The sequence below is a fragment of the Microtus pennsylvanicus genome, chromosome 21 (assembly GCF_037038515.1).
Source record: "Microtus pennsylvanicus isolate mMicPen1 chromosome 21, mMicPen1.hap1, whole genome shotgun sequence".
Taxonomy (NCBI): domain Eukaryota; kingdom Metazoa; phylum Chordata; class Mammalia; order Rodentia; family Cricetidae; genus Microtus; species Microtus pennsylvanicus.
The window spans coordinates 23,870,659-23,891,031 of record NC_134599.1 but is presented as its reverse complement, the minus strand read 5'-3'; the positions used below and the strand labels follow the sequence as shown (position 1 = coordinate 23,891,031).

Here is a 20,373-nt window from a genome sequence, read left to right as displayed (position 1 = left end):
AACATCACGCTCAGGTATGTTGACACTAAGGTTGTGTTATTTGTTCCTAAGTCTATCCACTGGTTCTCCCAGAACAAACACCCCTACTGTAGCCAGACACAGTGGGCATGGAGGAGGTAAAGAATCCAAGGAGGAAAACGTCAGTCTTCAACGTTCATACCATCTGAAATTTCCCACATGCTCTCACAGGCTCAAATATCCCTCTTTATTTGTGTTTCATGCGTTGACAAACACACTAAGGGTCAGAATGCTGCTTGCGGATGAGCTCTAGGAGCAGTGTATGGATCGTGTGGTCCACTCCCCCATCCTTCCCTACACTCTGTCACGGGTGGGACAATGGACGCAGAATCTTGCTCCTTTCTAAGCCTGCTGCATTCAGGGTGAATATCCTCTTAACTTCTCTGACATCCTCCTATCCCTTGAGCTTGTGGGAAGATGAAAGGAAGAAGTATGAAGTGGACAGGCTCAGTTCCTTCTTGGCTCAGGAAGGCTTGGCAGGCAACAACAATGTTTGGGCAGACTTTCTAAGTCTCAGTCTCTCCCTTCCTATAAGTAAACCCATACAGGAGCTCCTTGTTAATATAAGGTAGAGATGTAAAAACACACTTGGAGATTATACACAAACACAGACCTTAGGAAATCAACTTCCCCAAACTCTGAGACTACTTGCATTATCATACATGCATCTTTTAATTATTTTTTAGGACCATATTACACACAAAACCAGTAAGCAGCTGCTCACATTACAAAGTGGGTTTTCAGCTATGAGGAATTTTATTTTCAGCCTTGTACAGATTTTTTTGTTTGTTTGTTTTTTGTCAACAAAACCAAAAATTAGCATTAATCAACAAATCACAGGGTCTCCCTTCTAGAACATTCACTTTGTCTTAGCAGCAAGGGGAAAATATGAAAACTAAGCTAGGTTTTGTTGTCCTCACAGAAGGAAAATATTGAATCAGTGTTAAATAATCTTTCGTTACACTAACAGTCTAAATGTTTAGGATGAGTTCGGAGCCTTCAGCCTACAATTCCTCTTCCACTTTACATCTTTCTGACATCTTCAAGTTCAGCCCCAACACCAAATATTTAGTCAACTATTCGGTCCATCATCTTGATGTCTCATCTAACATCTCTATAGTCTCAAAACATCTGGATGACTGACTAAATAAGACCATTTATTTATTCATCTTAATTTACTGGCTTTAGATAGACTACCTAAATACAGAACTTGATTTATGGCTATAAACATTACACAGCAGTTGAAAAGATATATGCAGAGGAGTTTTTCTGCCAGTTCAGTGGAAGATAAATACCATCGGTGCATCAGCAGAACTATTCTTGGCAAATAGCTGTCATTCAATTCTCCATTGTCATCTGTGGAAAGTAAAATAAGAGGTGAAGAGATGGCAGGGTTAATCTCTTCTTCCTTTAATATCACTTGAGAAAATGATATTAAATGAGTGTCAACAACTCATAAGCCCCATTATATTTTGTAAGAATTATTTTTAATTATATATATATATATGGGGGGGTGTGCACATGAAGCCAGAGGTAGCAATAGGAGTAATGGACAGTTATGAGCCGTCAGACACGGCTTCTGGGAACTGAACTCTATCATCTTTAAGAACAGCATTCTCTCTTAACCTCCAAGTCATCTCTCAGCCATCTCTCCATCCCCAAGCCCAGTATCTTTTTTACCTCCAATGTCTGCTGTTATTTCCTTGCAAACTAATGTAGGTGGTATCACCATTCTACTGTTTTGCCACCAACAAATTTAGCAAAAATAAATTCAGGACACCCAAGTAAATTTGAATTGGAAATAAATAGTGATTAAGTTGTTAGAACAGGTATGGCCTTGGCATATTTGAGATATACAAAAACATGTTGATTGTCTAAAATTCAAATGTAAGTGATCATATCGCATTTATTTATTTGGGTAGGGGTGCTTCATGTGTGGAAGAAAGAGGACAACTGTCAGGAATTACTTCTTTCCTTCTACCGTGTGAGCTCTGGGGATCAAACTCAGACCAAGGGACTTGCTGGCCACAGTCATTCTATATTTTATCCAGTGGCCCTACTCTGGCTTACTTCTGATTTTCTATCAATTAAAGAAATTAAATTGGTAAACAAAGTTCTCTTGAGTGACTCCAATGCTCAATGATAAAATAGACACACAAACAGCGAAACAAATGTGTGAAGCACAATGAATAACAACTCAGAGACTGACATTGGGTTCAACCTGAAGACCAGAAAAGCAAAATAGCCAACCACTGCCTCTTTTTTTTAATTAATTAATTTATTTTTATTTATTTTTTCTATATATTTTGTTGAAAAAATTTCCGCCTCCTCCCTGCCTCCCATTTCCTTCCCTCTCCCCCAACTCCTCTCCCCCTCCCCCCACTCTATTCTCCCTCTCCCCACTCCTCTCCCCCTCCCTCCACTCCATTCCCTCTGGAGTCTGAAGAGCAGTCCAGATTCCCTTCCCTGTGGGAAGTCCAAGGTCCTCCCCCTTCCATCCAGGTCCAGGAAGGTGAGCATCCAAACAGGCTAGGCTCCCACAAAGCCAGTACATGCAGTAGGATCAAAACCCAGTGCCATTGTCCTTGGCTTTTCATCAGCCTTCATTGTCCTGAATAAGCATGGGATAAAACTGAACTCTCTGAACATGGCGGACAATGAAGGCTGATGAGCAACCACTGCCTCTTAACTTGACATCAGTATGAAAATGGCGACCCTGCCTCCAGGAATCTCAGAATGAGACTAAGATGAGAGCTGTCTCCTCCCCCCCCCCTTTTTTTTTTTGATTTTCCGAGACAGGGTTTCTCCGTAGCTTTTGGTTCCTCTCCTAAAACTAGCTCTTGTAGACCAGGCTGGCCTCGAACTCACAGAGATCCGCCTGCCTCTGCCTCCCGAGTGCTGGGATTAAAGGCGTGCACCACCACCGCCTCGTTTCTACGGCAAACTAGAGTGGCTACTGGGATTAAAGGTGTGTGCCATTGTGGCTACTGGGATTAAAGGTGTGTGCCATCGTGGCTACTGGGATTAAAGGTGTGTGCCATCGTGGCTACTGGGATTAAAGGTGTGTATCATTCCTGCCTGGTCAGTAAGGCTGGCCAGTGTGACTGTCCTATCTTTCTGATCCTCAGGCAAGTTTTATTTATTAAACTATAAGCGAAATGCCACTACAAAGGTGCATAGATATATATGAGATATATACAGATGAAGATTATAGTGGATTGCGCAATACATGCACGCACAGAGAAATACAAGTCAGAACAAAGCAATCATAATTGTTTCATGTCCCTCATGATGAGAATATACACTGAGAAGTGGGACGGTAGAAGTTAGCACCATTTCTGATAGGTTAGTAGGAATTATGACTATTTAGAAGGACAACTAATGGCCTCAAAGAGAATCCTAATGAAAGGAGAAAAACATGGAAGTAGAAAATGATACAGGGAATATCCCAGAAGTAAGTAGATAGTTTGTCTGGAGTATGAGCCGTGGCCCGGTGAAGGAAAATAAATACAGAAGCCAGTGAAACCGGAGAGACAGAACGGGCCCACCCTCCAACACCAAGGTCTAGAGACTGAAACCTATTCCAGAAAGAACCTGCATGTGAGCTGAAGCAAGCGACAGCGTCAAGACATACACAGGGACCAAGGAGGCAGGGGTCGTACCGAACATCTCAATGCACGTGCTGAGCAGGTCATCTAGCGTCGCTGCTTTCCCGAGGCCGCTGGACCCCATGGTTGTTTAGCCGTTGTCAAAAGTCTGGAGACATTTCCAGCAGTAGACAGGTCATCTCTGTAGTTGTAGCAGTCAGTGGTTTCCCTCACCCTATGTGAGCCTCTGTTCCTAATTATACTGCGAGAAAACTCTAAACAAAGAAGAAGAAAAGATTGTTGCAGACTAGATTTAGACCACATCCAAGGACGGCTTTCCTAGCTTTCCTAAGCCTGCCCAACTGCCATTGACTGTATTTTCTACAAGCAGTACAGATAGGCAGATGATCTCAATTGCCATAAGATAAAACAGCTGGCTAGAACGTCCCTTAGCGTGCACTGGGATGTGAGAGCCCAGAGGTGCTCTATCTTAAACACCATGCCTTTCTGGCAGCTGAACAATTTTTAAAATGATAGCTTGCACTTTCTTCCTATTCTTACATAACAAGGCGTTCAGGAATGCCACACACTCTACTCAGTTTAATGGCACTGCAGATGTGTTTAGGGACATACACTTTGGAATACAAATGTAGTTGTAAACATCACCCTCGCTGATCATGTAAATGTTCCGCAACGATAAGAAAAAAGTCTGAACTTTTCCTAAACTTGCTAACAGCAACATTATTACCACCAGTACTTGTCTTAGCACATCGTTATTACTGTTAAGAGACACCATGACCTAAGCAACTTATAAAAGAAAATACCTAAGGGGCTCATGGTTCCAGAGGGTTAGAGTCTACGACGACTATGGTGAGGAACATGGCGACAGGCAGGGGTGCTCCTGAACAGTACCAAGACTACAGCCTGATGTACATTCCCAAGGCAGAGAAAGAGCTAGCTACAAATCTCAAATCCCACCCCCCAGTGCCACACCTCTTCCTAAAAGGCCACAACTCCTAATCATTCCCAAACACTTCAACCAATGTATGAGCCTATGGGGCCATTCTCATTCAAAACAACACTAGAGGCTTTAGTGCTATTCCCCAACTCTGTTGATGAGGTCTTCATAATGGACGCTGCGAGGCCACAATTATTATTCTTTACATAGAGATAGACTTCACAGAGACTCAACAGTTTGATCCGAGCTATCCCATCTTTCAGGCCTAAAAGCAAGAACCCCATATTAAAACAAATCTCTGGCCTCCCTTTCCCTCATCTGATTCTCCCAGATATGAATCCTGTGAGCTGTCACCGCACTGTCCCCTAATCTAGTATTAAGGGCATTACTCTTCTAGAGCATCTCAGAAAGAGCATGCCACCATAATTATTCCTCCTAGATGTAAGAGAAAGCCATGGGGCAACTGGAGATGACAGAATCTGAGTCATTTTCAGAAAGTGTCCCTGTTAGGGAGACAGTACCATCTTATTTCGTGGAGCCGGCCTCTGATGCCAAATCGTCATAGGACATGGAGAAGCACAGAGGTCACCATGCTGTGAAGCAGTATCCACTTTGAATAGTGGGGTATATAAATAAAGCCATTAGAGACTCTTCTGGAGAGCAGTTTGAGTCAAGGTTTATTTCCCTCTCCAGTGTTGTTTACTTGGCTGTCAGTCAATGAGCATCAGGCAATGCATTAGAAACAAAAGCTACCCAGGTGAAGGAAGGAATCATTCTGTCTTTGCCTTCTGCAGGCTTACAGTTGGCTGCAGAAGGCAGGGGGAACAATGGCTAATGTCCACAGACATGGCTGTATTCATTCAGTGAGGTCGGCAAAGGACAGCATTTGGGTGAATCTATACACTGGGCGTATATTGAGCCTATGGGCTTCATCAAATTCCAGATGAGAGAAAAGAAAATTTCTTGTCAATTCATTCTATACAGCCATGTCTTTGTGACTGGGGTCCTTTCTGGAGGAGAAAAAGAATGGCTTCATGAGAACTCGCACAACCATGCAGAGGCAAGTCTTCCACATCTCATAACAAAACCATCTTATCAGCAAACATTTCCTGACCATCTATCTACCTTCACCAAAACCACCTTTCTCTCTATGACACCTCAGGCTCAGCATGCCTTAACTCTCTTCCTGGGTTCATCTTTCTTTAAATGCCTAAGATCATAACTCTCCATAGAAAATTCCTCAAAACATTTAATTTTGTGAATGAGTGTTTTTATGAATAAACAAAGTAAAAGGATTGCCCAAAGTTTGTCCGAATATGTGCAAATTTGTGAGAGAATTAGAGATCCCTTAAATACTTGAAAGATTTTGGTTTTTTCCTTTTTCAGTTTGATTCACTAATTTAAATTAACTTAAAAAATTCCTGTAAGCCTTTTATATTTAACAGGGCCCATCCATAGTCATAATAAGAATTTCATACCTCTTTTAGAACCTTCTGGGCAACACTTCCCCTGTTATTCTCTAATGTAAGCTCCATTAGTGTACTTAAAAGTTGAGACTGAACAATTAGCTGGAAATAGCAGTTTGTGGCTGTAAGTGGTTTTTCAGGCCAAACCCCAAAATGATTCTTGAGTTGTCTTGGAAGTGCTGAGTTCCCCACAAGTGGTTAGAAAGAACCCTATACTAAAGATCTGTCACTATATTCGAAGCTGTATTTGTGAACAGTGAAGAATCTGGTTTGTAATGGGCCAAGTGCACTGGCCTATTGGGTTACAATCTGTTTCTGCAATCATTAGGCCTGTCTGTGTCTCTACTTATCCTTGTCTCCTGCACAGTTACCTGCTCACATTTCACTCACGTGGGCTTTATTGTGTCTACAAATGCATTTTTCAAAACAAAGATTTCACCATGCAAAAACAATAGCCTTTGTGTCTTAAAATGAATGGTAAGGAAAGACATTACCTATTATCTCATCATGCAAGCATATAGCTCTCACTAATGTCAGGGTGTGCTTCCTTTGTTCTGCTGGGTATATTTAGAGTTGCTTCTTATGTAATCTTAATGGATTTGTTTTAAAAAGCACTCACAATCTATTTTCATACAGAGAAAGTTCCAGGTCTGAAAAGATGTCAAGGGCAGTTGTCATCCCCGGAAAGGGCATCAAGACTGAAGAACTGGTCCATTCAGCTCAAATTATAAGTGCTCTGGAAACCCTGAAAAAGAAAGCAAAACGTCAGAAAAGAACCCAGTTAGTAAGTAAAAACCCCAAAAACCCTTAGCATCGCAAAGTCATTCCCAGAGGTCTATGTGATGATTGAGATTTGGTGTGAACTTCAACCTTAAGATCAAATAAAAGGGAAACTTATTCAAAATTTGGTGGCATGATTATTTTTAACCAATTGGCAGTTTTAAAATTCTACTTTTTAGGCACCTGCGAAATGGCCCAGATGGTAGTGTTTTCTACAAAAACTAGAAGACCTAAGTTCAACCCTCTAGATCCAGGTAAAATTGAGAGAGGGAAATGGCTCCACAAAATTGACTTCCACACACATGCCATAGCATGTGGACCACACCATCCCAGAATAATAATAAATAGAATTAACAAAACTCATATGTGTTGTGTATGTTTGTTTGTGTAATGGTCTGTCATATCCCTTTAAGAGACAAGCCCTGCCCACTCCCTCCCCCATCCATTGCCAAGGCAGGCAGGTCTTCCTTCTGCTTCCAGTCTGAGCCCCTTCCTTTTCTGTCTCTCCCCTGAAGAGGTAGCTGCTGCCGTGGTTCCTTTTCCCTGCCCCATCTGGTTCTCTCTCTCTCTCTCTCTCTCTCTCTCTCTCTCTCTCTCTCTCTCTGCCTCTCTCTGCTCTTCCTCCTTCTCCCCTTCTCCTCTTTCTCTTCCTTAACCCACTAAATAAATATCCAACTTCATTCTGCATGATGGGCCTATCCATCTGTCTCTCACCTGCGGGGACTGCAGCTCCTCATGGGGACTGGCTGCCCTGCCCAGGTCTCTCACCCTCCATGCAGCTCCCTGCCTGAGACCCCATTGCCTTCATGGCCTGCAGTGGTCTCATGGCCCACTGCCCACTGCTGCCCCTCAAGGAACAGCGCCATTTTACCATTACAGTTTGTTTTTTTTGTTGTTGTCGTTGTTTTAGTTTTATGCACCTAATGTAAAATCTTATTTTGGTTATATACTTATCTCCATGAATTACTCATTTAGAGTTTCCAAGAATTGACCCAGAATGTTAACAAATTCTGAAGCACTTTGCTATGGTTAATACCACTCCAACCCTAAATCACGTGGGATTGTCTCAAAAGGAATGTCAGTGTTATTGTAGCTTGAGTTCTTGAGTCTCCTGGTAGTTTAGAACTTACTATAGTGTTGATAATTTAAATTATTTTCAGTTGTTTTTTTTTTTTTTTTTTTGGTTTTTCGAGACAGGGTTTCTCTGTGGCTTTGGAGCCTGTCCTGGAACTAGCTCTGTAGACCAGGCTGGTCTCGAACTCACAGAGATCCGCCTGCCTCTGCCTCCCGAGTGCTGGGATTAAAGGCATGCACCACCATCGCCCGGCTTCTTATTTTTTTCAGTTTTTTTTAATATTTAATATTTTTTTTTAAATTCCTAGAGATACCTGGGGACATACCAACCCCACAGTGATCCCATACCAACACCTCACCAAGGGCTTCTCCTAACTCCAGGAAAGCAGGATTTATAAGGTGAAATGCCATATCTAATAAGGAGCAGTTTGAAATGATGCTAGCCTTATTAGAATTCCCAAAGATGGTCTTGTCTACAGCATTTTCTCTTTCCAGAAAAGATTCAACAAAATCTCTTAAAGACCCTCTCTTCTCATAGTACACAATATTGTTATACATATATGAACATGGTTTGTTTGTTTGTTTCTTAATGCAATTATTTTGGGGGAAGAGAACAGGATCTCACTATGTATCCCTGACTGTCCTGGAACTAACTATGTAGGCCAGACTGGCCACAAACCTTTAGAGATCTGCCTGCCTCTATCTGCTAAGTGCAACCTTGCCCAACAAAACACACTTTTTTTATTTTACATATATCTGATCTTCATATGGAGATAATTTTTTGTAAGTACCTAAATTCTATAGCAAAACAGGTAGTATTATTAAAAAGCTTTAATCTTGAATTCTGTAAAAGAAATAACGCTAAGGCTCTGCCAGGTGATTTATGTGACAAATACTAAGGATGTATTCAATATGAGATGCTAAGCAAGGTACTAGTGTGGCTGCTGAAGGATAGGGGATGGAGGAGATGACCCAGAGACATACAATTCTTGTTTCTATGCTCTAACAAAGAACTAGAGAAGCGGTAACAGTAAAATAACCTCTGAAGCACAGCACAGAGTGTGTTGGGAAGGGTCGCTTACTGAGTCTAGGACCTGAGAGAGTTTTAGCTAGGCAAAAAGTGGGCAAGAAGACAGCAATGGGGAGGGTGTGAAAGATGTTTGGGACAACTGGGAGTCGGCTGTGGCAAGGGACAGGCCTAGAGACAGAAGCAGTTAAGTCGTGAGGAAACAGCATAAGCTACCAAGGAGTACAGGACAAAGGACAAGGGGAAACTATGGTCCTAGCAGGGAATAGCACAGAAGTGGGATCATTCTGGAATCATAAAATTTCTTACAGCTATGGTATGGAGAAGAGACTGAAGAAGCAGATAGCAAAGACAGTGACTGGGGGCTGCAGCTATATCTTAGCGGCTACAGTACCTGTCAAGCATGCACACAAAGTCCTGGGTCTGATCCCTAGCACTGTAAACCAGTGGTTTTCAAGCTCTAGGTCATGACTCCTAGGGGGAATCAGATGACCTTTTCACAGGGCTTGCCTAAGACCATCAAAACCCACAGATATTTACATTACAATTCATAATAGTAACAAATTTACAATTATGAAGTAGGGCTCACCAGAACCCGAGGAGCTGTATTAAAGGGTTTCAACATTAGGAAAGTTGAGAACCACAGAGCATGGTGACACGTGCCAGTATTGCCAGCACTTTGGAAGTGGAGGTAGAAGGATCATGAGTTCACGATCATCTTCTTAAATAATAAGTTCAAGGCAAGCCTGGGACAAATAAAATACTGCCTCAACAACAACAGCAACAAAGGTGGGGAAATACAACCACCCAATAACAGAGAAATCACCTCTCTCTTACCCACTGAGTTGGTTCAGGTTATTTCATCTGGCAGCTACCACCAATCACCCACCATGATCACCACCTTCCCAATTAGGTATTCACGTCTCTGGATAACCATTTACCCTCTGGTACCTTCATTACCTGCTGTCTTTAGAAAGATTGAATAAACAAACAGACACAACTACAAAGTAGCACAGCTATTCTCTTGCTAGTTCCCACTTCCTAGTTAGTTTTTGCTTTTGCTGTTTCAACTTTGGTCTTGTTGCTTCAGCTTTCAGTCCCAGCTTTTCCAAGCTCATCCCTCACTCGGTTCTTTGGATTCCTCTCTCTACCCTGCTTCCTCTGATCAGTTGCTTTCCCAGCATGCTCCATCAGTTTTGTTCTCATCACTGTCAAAGCTGTTTGTGTCACAGACCTGCTGGGGTAGTTGGATCATGGAGGATGGGCCCTGTGTTTAGAGCAAGGGTAAATCATTGTCCATAGGCCATAAGGGATAACATAAAGAACAAAATCCCCACATTTTGCATGGCTGAGGATGAGTCCAAAGGTCATCGCACAATGAAAATAGTGTATTCTTCAACTCTGAAACTATATTCTGTTCCTGACAGGCTTATTTAATAAGATTTTCCCGGGTCTTAAGTTATATGCTACCTGTTCACTCATCATTTTCTTCTAAAAGAGTTTACTAAACTAATAGGATATTAACTAAAATTAGTAGGATATTTTGTCCTGAATTAAAAAATAAAGCAATAATAGCATGTAAAAATAGCACTTATTGCTAGAAATACAGCATGAATGTAACATTCTGGGAGAGTATCTGATAGCTAGTCTAATAAAATTCAAAAGGCTAAGTAAGTATTGTTAGCTTTATGGCATAAATAGCAATATAGAGGCCTAAAGAGGTTGAATTGATTGTCCAATAGCAAATTCCTAAAATCCCAAGTCTGACTCCAAAATTTATCCTCCTGCCCATGATCTGATTAAATCCATTTCTAGGCACTTTCGAGAACACATGCTCACGACTCCCTGTGCTGACTCTTAAGCATCTATCACTGGCTATATTGTCTATAGATGAATAAGCTTCATTGTTACGGAGCCTTGGCAACCCAGGGGAACACTGGTACCAAGTACCAAACAGGAGCAGCTCAGAGTTCATCTCACTCACAAGACCTCGTTGCATTTGGGGAAGCGGTGGGGGTAACAAGAAAATAGCAAAGTTCAGCTGTGTGTTTTCTCCTTAGTTGCTGACAATTAATGCTACCAGTCAAATTAGTGCACTTAGCGCTAGCTGACGCAAGTTGAATACGGAAGTCCAGGGGACACTCTAGTAATAAACTATGAAACTCCAAAGTCCAACTCAGAGGTGTTTTCCTGGCATTTGGAAGGAGCTAAGTGTGAAGTAAAGCCATACACACATGTTACACACGCTGTAGACACCGGTGGGTAGGGGCATACAGATGCATTCATCCACACCAAAGGCTTAGGACTTACTATGCTAACCCCATATTCTAACTAAAAATAACTTTCCAAAATGAGAGAGCAGCTAGGAAATGTTTGAGCCCAGAAATTAAGATTTGTGACTTTGGACAAAATAGTTATTTTCTAATAATAATAATAATAATAATAATCAGCATTTTCTTCTCAAGATGCCAATCTTGTCCTCACAGTAACCCTGTTGGTTGTCCTAACACCCTAGAAGGATCTGGTATAAAGTCACCTGGAACAGCTATATGCCTGCCTTCCTCTGAAAATTGTTTTACTTCCATCAGAGTAAATTCAATGATGATAATAATGGCAATGATGGTGAGAATGGTGGCGGCGGAGGAGGACACAGAGAAAGGGTCACTTTTAATGTTTTCCATACCAGTCACTGTCTGAGCTTCTTATCTCCCACCTTCACCCCACAAAAAATCCACTCTAGCGGCCTTGCCCTTCCCCAGCACTCCAGCAGTAAATAAACATGCAGCTAAAATCTTATTAATTGTTACCAAAATACAGCGAACCCTCATGAGAGGGATTCTGAGCTGATTCCTTGCCCCACCCCTCCCCTTTCCCAGACCCCACTCATACATTCTGGACAACTGCTCTACCACTAGGCCACATCTGCCACCCAGGCCTTGGATTTAGTGAAATTACTCATCTTTTGGTTTGTTTGTTTGCTTGCTTAGACAGGGTTGTAGTATGTACACACTGGTTTTGAGCTTGCTGTGTAGTCCAGGCTATCCTGGAACTCATGAGTCTCCTCCTTCCAAAATCCCAGTTCTGGGATTCTAGGCATATTCCACCATAACGAACTCAGTTGTGAATTTTTGAAAAATTCCCAAATCGAGCCAGGAGTGGTGATGCTATCTGGGAGACTGGTTTAAGTCCAGAAGTTTGAGATTAAACTGGGTGATGTAGCTAGATTCCAATCTCAAATATAATAAAACTGCATAAGTAAATGAAACCATTAAAAAACCATAGGGGTCATAGGCCATAAAATTAGGAAGATGAACATGAGAGAGGAGAATGAAAAATGGAAAGAGAGATGGAAGGTGTGTGGTAAGAAAACACGTGATGAGAAAGTAGCTGGGGAAGGGAGGGACTCGGCCCGGTTGGGGAGGGGACACGGGAGCAAATGCAGAGTCTAGTGACACATATGTGCGAAGATACCACAATGAGACTCATCACATTATATACTAACCTAACAGTCAAGACAGAGCAGGGACCGGAGAGGTGACTCAGGGCTTAGTTAAGAGCACCGGCTGCTCTTTCAGAGGCCTCAGGCTCAATTATCAGCACCCACCTAGAGGGCAATTCACTGCAAGCTCCAGGTCCAGGTCATCTATGTCCTCTCTCTGATCTCCATGGGTACCAGGTATGCATGTGGTACACAGACACACATGCAGGTACAACACACACATGCATAACATAAAGCTAAATTAAAAAAGAATAACACAAGGGGACATAGAGCGCTTTATTGTCATTACTAATTTTATGACCTCAACAATTTTATCATTGTCAGTGGTAAGTTTTAAAAGATAAACTTTCTTCAACTTTTTGATACCAGTTTCATGTGCACAGATAATAAATCCACCAGAACTGGTAATGAGGATTATTTTCCTTCTCCAGCTGAAGCTGTCTCTGTGCTAACACGTAAGTGAAAACACTTGTTCCTATTTAGAAACCTGCGTGTTTATAGTACTCTTTTATGAGACGGTAAAATCTCGGTTTAAATTGCTTCTGAATCGGGGATTTGGAGCTAGACTTTTTATTGGAACTGACTAAAAGCCAAACATAAGAACTAAAAAAAAAAAAAAAAGTCTTTTAAATTCTTCCTTTGCTTTTAGTTACATTTGCACAGCTTGAAGCATCCAGCTGGAGGGTTCCCCTTGGTGACACTGCTGTTCTCTTTTTATTTTAGGTATCTATCCTATCACAAATATTTCTTCTTTTTTTTTTCTAAAAGGAAGGAAAACATGTCCCCACAGCTAAGACATCAACTTCCTGACTCCTGAAGTCATAGCTCATGCCTACTGAAAATAAAGCATAAGTTACTAGAACATTCTATGGTACCACAGGTCCCACTTAGTTTCCCTAAGGTTCACTGACAGTGTCCAACAGGAAAGAAGTCACTCCGTCTTCCTCACTGGAACAAAAGAATTCCCGTGTCTAAAGTTGGAGAGCGTGAACCACAACGCGATTTTAAAATTAAGAAGTCCTGGACTTGTGAAATCTTCCCAACAGAATTTGCAAAGTAGACTTCTGGAATTTAAAATACAGTTTCCTTCCATTAAGACAATATTATGTATGGATTAACAACATATTTACATATGGGAGCTAGGAGCCCAGTGTCTGTCAACATACTGCAAAGAACTCTGGGATTTCTCAAGCATTTAGAGTTTGGTTCTCAACCTTCCTAAAGTTGCAACCCTTTAACAGAGTTCCCCATATTGTGCTGACCCCCAGCCATAAAATTACTCCATTGCTACCTCATACCTGTAATTTTGCTACTGTTGTGAATCGTAAATTGTGCAAATATCAGTTATGCGGGGTCATTTGGTGTGCAACCCCAGAGGAGTCGTGACCCACAGGTTAAAAACTACTAGTTTAGAAGTTGGTAGTGTAGGTTGGTTATGGCTAGCTTCCAAAGTTACACACTTCCGAGAGTCAGGAATCTGATGGTGACATCTAACCTATAGAGATGGAGGAAAAGGATAGAAGGAACAGAAGATAGCTTTTCATGAAGTAACAGTTAGAGGAGACCAAGAAATGGGAAGAAGCAGAAACAAACCCTAAGTTTAAAAGTCATGTTGGAAGAGCAAAAATAATGCATTGTCAGAGAGAGAGAGAGAGAGAGAGAGAGAGAGAGAGATCCACATTGAGGTATCAGACACACTTCTGCATAGAGGGTCTCTAAAAGAGCAGTCCCGTTCTTTAGAAACTCCCAGGGAGACAGATCCAGGCGGTGATATAAATCACACACCGAATAGAGGAAACCAGTTCACGGGGTGCCAAAGTCTTGTCTGGAAGGTCTTGGAGGGTGGAGAATTGCTGAAAAGTGCATTTGCTATTGCCAGTCTAAAATGTGTCACGGGTAGAGCAGCACTTTAAAGAACAGTAAAAGACAATGTGCAGAGGGGACTAGGAAAAAGAAGTTCATTTTCATAATATTCTAATGCATGGAGGAGCAGAGAGGGCTTGAGGTGGGTCTGGGGGAAGGAGGTAGGCCTTGGGTAAGGGGTGGGCCTGAGGTAAGGGGTGGGCCTAGGGCAAGGGATCGAAAGTTTTGTATACCATGGCTAAGATCCTAGAGCTATGTAACCCAACAGGGAACTGTGCAAAGATTTTAAAAAGGATATTCTGTGATCATTTAGAAGACAGGTTTGGCTCCAATAGAGAGGAGTGATAAGCAGGTGTCAGTCTCAAAGCTTGAGTAAGCCAGTGGCATGGCCCAGGGGACAGAGAATGATATTGCCAGGCATCCTAATGGGCTCACATTTGAGGGAATTCCCATTCATTAATTCCTCTTTTATGGCCCAATGCACCAGTCTTATTCTGCCCATTTCCCGGTCTCCTGCTCTATTACTTCATGAGAAACTGTGTCTACTTCCCTCTATCTCCGTCTTTCTAGATCAAAGTTCGCTATGAGATTCCAGGAATAATGCTTGCCAGTTCCTAACATCCCTGAAACCAAGTCACAGGGAAGTATCTTCGCTAAAAGTCTTGTGAATGGACCTGCTGGTCACAATAGGATGTTGAACACTTGAAATAGTAACTGAAACCAAGTTGGTTGTAAATTTAGAACCAGAGCACAACAGCTTCTGCGGTAACCTGTGGGGATTTTACAAGTGTGCCAGTTCCCACAATATCTGACCCTTGCCAATTATATCTCACCAAAACGCCTAGCAGCTTCTTTTCCATATTTGCTTCTGATTTGTAGCCCAGGAATCAGAGCATGCACCCCAGGTCTAGTAGCACACGCCTTTAATCCCAGCACTCTGGAGGTAGAAGCAGGTGGATCTCTGTGAGTTCAAGGCCAGCCTGGTCTACACAGAGAGTTCCAAGACAGCCAGGGCTATATTGAGAGACCCTGTTTCAAAGAAAAAAAGAAAAAGAAAGAGAGAGAGAGACATACACAGAGAGAGACAGAGAGAGAGAAGGGAGGGAGGGAAGGAAGGAAGGAAGGAAGGAAGGAAGGAAGGAAGGAAGGAAGGAAGGAAGGAAAAAAGGAGGGAAGAAGGAAGAAGGGAGAGAGAAACAGAGCATGTATTTATTGATCTTATTGTTTATCTTACTGTCTTCTTAATAATCATACAAACATTCAGTATTCACCAGAATTTTAGGTAAAAAGATAATTCCTCACCACTAAATGTAACATAAGTTACATTTAGTTGTATAATTAAAACTGAAAAATACAAATAAAAGTGTGTAAACATCTCATTCATTTGGTGCTACATTCTTTCATTGTTCCAGAAAGAAAATACATAGCATGGGGAGATTTCTCAGTGAGTGAAGTGCTTGTCATACAAGTGTGAGGACCTGAGTTTGGACCCCCAGAACCCATATAAAGCCAGGGGTGGCAACAAATGCCCTCACTGTTCCCACAGTGAGATAAGAGACAGGGACAGGAAGATCTGGGTACCCCATAGGCCAACTAACCTGCACGCACAGTGGTAAACAAGCGTCTCAAACAAGGTGGGAGGTAAAAACTGTACCTGAGGTTGTCCTATGACCTGTGCATATGTGCTAAGGCATGAGCATGCCTGAAGTCACACACACACACACACACACAAACACACACACACACATTAGCACATGCACACACACAAAAGCACGTGCACACATACACACACACACACAACACATGCACGTGTGAGCACACACACCATAAAAATATTCAATGACTAGGAAAAGTACAAAATTGTCTAGAACTGCCTCAACATATGAAAAACAAGAAACACTTGAGACCCATCACGTCCCAGTTTTATGTGTTGCAAACAAATATGTTGTCATGGTTGATTTCTTCTTCTTTTTTGTTTTTAAACCTTTCTGCCTCAATCCCCTGTTGAGTGCTGGCAAATACAGATATGGGCCACAACGCCCAACAGGGTTATGTCTATCATGATAGTTTCTGTCCTAAAATTTAATGTTTGGCATTTTGAGGGGGCAGTTATCACTTTAATAAAATGTGAACAAAAGCCCAACCACCTACATTTAAAAAAAAAATCTCGAAAATCTCTTCTGTCATCTGGACATTTCCAAGCTACGGTACCTTTGTTGTAACTCGGACCATGTCTGAATCATTCCACCAAATTTTGAACTGAGGACTGTGTGGACAGTAAGAGAACAGTCAGAATGCCACGTGGATGACACCAGCAATGTCTCTCACAGATGTTCTTACAGGTCCAAACACAACCCTGCTTCACATATCCACCCCAAGCTCTGTCCCTAGCGTGAAGCAGCGAATAGAAGAACACAAACCCTGTGATGACGTCATGAATACTGCCTGCACCGTTGCCTTTGCACATTTCCCCCTTTTCTGAGAGAACCTACCTAATTACAGACGATAATTAACGGCAAGTCCCCAAGCCTTCCTGACAGTGAAGTTCGCGTGCACTAATCAAGTCTACCTCCTTGTACAGATAGGAGGCTTCTTGGAACAACACAGCCCATGGCTATATTTGTTGGTGCTGCAGCTGGCATTTAAAGTTTTTCAAAAATTTTTTAGCTATAGGTAAAAGCAATGTACAAACCCAACTTCCACTTTAACATCTAGTTTTTCTGATTCTTGTAGGAAAATCAGACCTGCACATCCTAGATTTGCTAACCACAAGGCAGCATTTAATTGAGCCAACCAGCAAGGGCCTCCCAGGTGCCCTAAATCCTCACTACCTTCTGTTGTCCCCTGAGACTGAGACCAAGTGTCACTTATCATTCCATGATGTGCCTTTCCTCCTTTGGTAGATTTAGAAGGGACAAGCAGTGTCTTTTTCCTCAGCAGGGAGAGAACTGGATACCTGCTTGCTCCCTCTTGACATTTCCTCTGCTAGCCCCACCTTGGGCTCACTGGGTGGCCCTCACAGATTCAAAAGCTAAGCAGCACCTTTCAAGTTGCAGGGCCCCAGAATGGTCTTACATGTAGATTAGATAAGGGGGAAGACAAGGCTGCTGCTGTGCTTCCTCAAGCTTCTCTTCATGATCACTCAAAGGGGAGGGTCATACTGCAAGGTAGATTTCATCTCTCACTAGGGCACAAAGCAGTCTGTTGAGAATCGTGAGGCTAAGCAGGTTATGGGAAGTCCCTCTGTATATGTGTTGTTTCTATTGGTTAATGAATAAATAAGCTGCTCTCAGCCAATGGCTTAACAGAAAATAGCCAGGCTGGAAAAGATATAAAGAGAGTAGGTGGAGTCAGGGAGAAGCCATGAAGCCACCATAGGAGAAAGATGAGAGCCCCGCCAGCTGGAACCTTGCCAGTAGGCCACCAACCTCACCATAAAATATAAAATAATAGAAATGGGTTAATTTAAGATATAAGAGTTAGCAAGAAATATGCTTAAGTGATTGGCCAAGCAGTGATTCCAACAATATAGTTTCTGTGTGATTATTTCGGGAGTCTGAGCAGCCAGGAAATGAACAAGCAGCCTCCCCTAGCAGAAGGTATTATTTATTTTCGTCCCTATTACCCTTAAACATCTATATTACTACAAGGTTTGCAATTTCCTCTGATTTCTGTGTTTTTCTTTCCTAATAAATTCTCAGGCAGGAGAGCTAGCTCCATGAATAAAATGGTGGGCACACAAGCCTGAGAACTAGAGTTCAGATCCCCAGAACCCACACGGCAGCTTACCTGTAATTCCAGCGCCGGTGAGACAGAGACGAGAGACAAGATTTACAAGCTGGGTCCCTAGACCTGATTCAGTGGCCTTAGTAAATAAAATGGCGTGGTAGAGGAAAATGTCCAACACCAACCTCTGGTCTCTACATCTACACAAACACATCCGTCTGTACCTGCACACCCATGCTTCACACACACACACACACACACACACACACACACACACACACACACCTGTAAAAAAGTTCTCAGTACGATGGCATTCACTAATGAATCACTTGGATCAGTGTCTTCTAACATTTCCCTTGGTGTATTCTAGGAAGACGAAGAAAGATGCAAACTTCCATTGAATTGAGCTATCTTTAAATAAAACGTACCGCGTTGCACTTAGAGGTACATTTCTTCGGTCCTGTACACTATAGAGAGTGTAGTGTTACACTCTGTCCTGCTTCTTTTTCCTGTTACTCTGGGTTTGTTAACTACAACCAGGGACATCTGACTTCTCCATGCAGGCTTGCAGAAGTCACATGCGCTCCCACTGTGGGCTTTCCAGGATCATTTCCTGTGTGTTGTTCTATAAACACTTGAATAAAATAAAGTCACAATATAGTTGGGTATTAGGTATTATTATTATTTACTCTTTGGTGGAGCTGTCACCCAGCTCCCAAACAATCACACAGAGGCTAATTATGTATGTCTGACCTTAGCTTGTCTTGTTTCTAGCCAGCTTTTCTAACTTAAACTATCCCATCTACCTTTTGTCTCTGGACTTTTACCTTTCTCTACTCTGTATACCTTTCTTTACTTCTTACTCTGAGGCTTGCTAGGTGGCTGGGAAACTGGATCCTGGTGCCTTCTCTCCTTTTCCTTTTCTCCCTCTTCCTTTTTCTATTTTTCTTCTATTTGTTCTCTCTGCTCGGCAGCCCTGCCTGTTCTTCTCCTGCCTAGTTATTGTCCATTCGGGTCTTTATTAGACCAATCACCGCTTCACAGAGTTAAACAAATGCAACACCAAAGACTTCAATACATCTTTGCAGTGTTAAATAAATGTTCCACAGCATAAACGAATATGACACATCTTCAACTAATATTCCACAACATCACAAGTAATTGTTGACTGAGAAGCTGAACTGGGGTTCCTCATTTGTTGTTTATGTTTTGTTTTGTTTTACTCTATGGAGAGAAACCAAAAAGAACAGAATGCTGGTGTACTGGCCAGAGCAGCTGCAGGATGAATTCCCCACCGCCCAGTTTCATCTTCCCGTTCATTCAAGTTTTCTGATACTATTTTGGGTTGACCTGTAAACTACACCTCTAATTCAGAAACAGACTCTGGGAATGGGAGACCCAAGGTGTATTTCCACTTTTCAAGAGGACTTTTTGCTTAGTTATGAAGTGTGCCACCTTCTTCCAAAAGAAGATCCCTGTGGCCAAAGTGATAATGACTGAGCCATGTTTCAGCAATGAAGATAGTGGCCGAAAGAAAAATATCACACTGTAATAAGCATCAAAAGCCAGATTCACAATGGGGTGAGAGTGTCTCCAAGACACACAAACTGAATGCCAAAGAAAGCTGATTTTGAAGTAAAGCACCTAGCTATGGAAGTGGACTTTCTATTGTGAAGCTGTCTATTTGTCCTTTAGATATGGAGAGATGGCTTGGATATCCACTGACAGTCATTCAGGCATGGCATTCTGCCCCCTGTATTTGTGTGCACGGGCGTAGGGCAAGGGCAAGACTCTTCTCCAGGGTCTCAAAGGGGCCTGAAATAAAAATTTAAGGCCTCTCCTGAAATGTGGCAAGACCGTTTGTTCTAGTACATGTATACAGCTTCAAACAAATGGATTCACCCAGGACAAGGAACAAGTAGGAGTCATCTTCCTAAGTCTTGTTGGCTTTTCAGAGCCACAAAAAGTTAAGCCGCTAAAATTGTATCCTGTTGTGGGAGCTGCGGGCCTGCTTTTGGTCCAGCCTGGCTCCCACACGGCTAGCTTTACACCAGAAATAACAACACACAAATTGTATTCATTTAAACACTGCTTGGCCCATTAGTTCCAGCCTCTTGTTGGCTAGCTCTTACATATTGATCTAACCTATTTCTAATATTCTGTGTAGCACCACTAGGTGCGCTTACCGGGAATGATTCAGCATGTCTGACCTGGCAGCTTGCTTCATGGCGTCTGGCCCTGAGAGGAGCTGCATGATTTCTGAGCTCACTTCCTCTTCCTCCCAGCATTCTGTTCTGTTTACTCTACCTATCTAAATTCCACCCTATCAGATGGGCCAAGGCAGTTCTTTATTAGCCAATGACCTTCCTCCATCA

At 42.2% G+C, this 20,373-nt stretch overlaps 1 protein-coding gene across 3 annotated transcripts in view; it reads right to left on the bottom strand.

The window, feature by feature from the left end:
• Rasgrp3 (RAS guanyl releasing protein 3) overlaps positions 1–20,373 on the bottom strand; it is a 98,870-nt gene that overhangs the window by 34,891 nt on the left and 43,606 nt on the right. For all 3 annotated transcript variants that reach the window (XM_075955038.1, XM_075955039.1, XM_075955036.1), the window contains exons 2-4: positions 6,649–6,774; positions 3,681–3,880; positions 1,272–1,374 (exon numbers count right to left, since the gene is read on the bottom strand). In XM_075955038.1, the coding sequence (XP_075811153.1) occupies positions 1,272–1,374; positions 3,681–3,750 (173 nt within the window). In that variant the 5' untranslated portion in view covers positions 3,751–3,880; positions 6,649–6,774. The remainder of the gene's footprint in view (positions 1–1,271; positions 1,375–3,680; positions 3,881–6,648; positions 6,775–20,373) is intronic.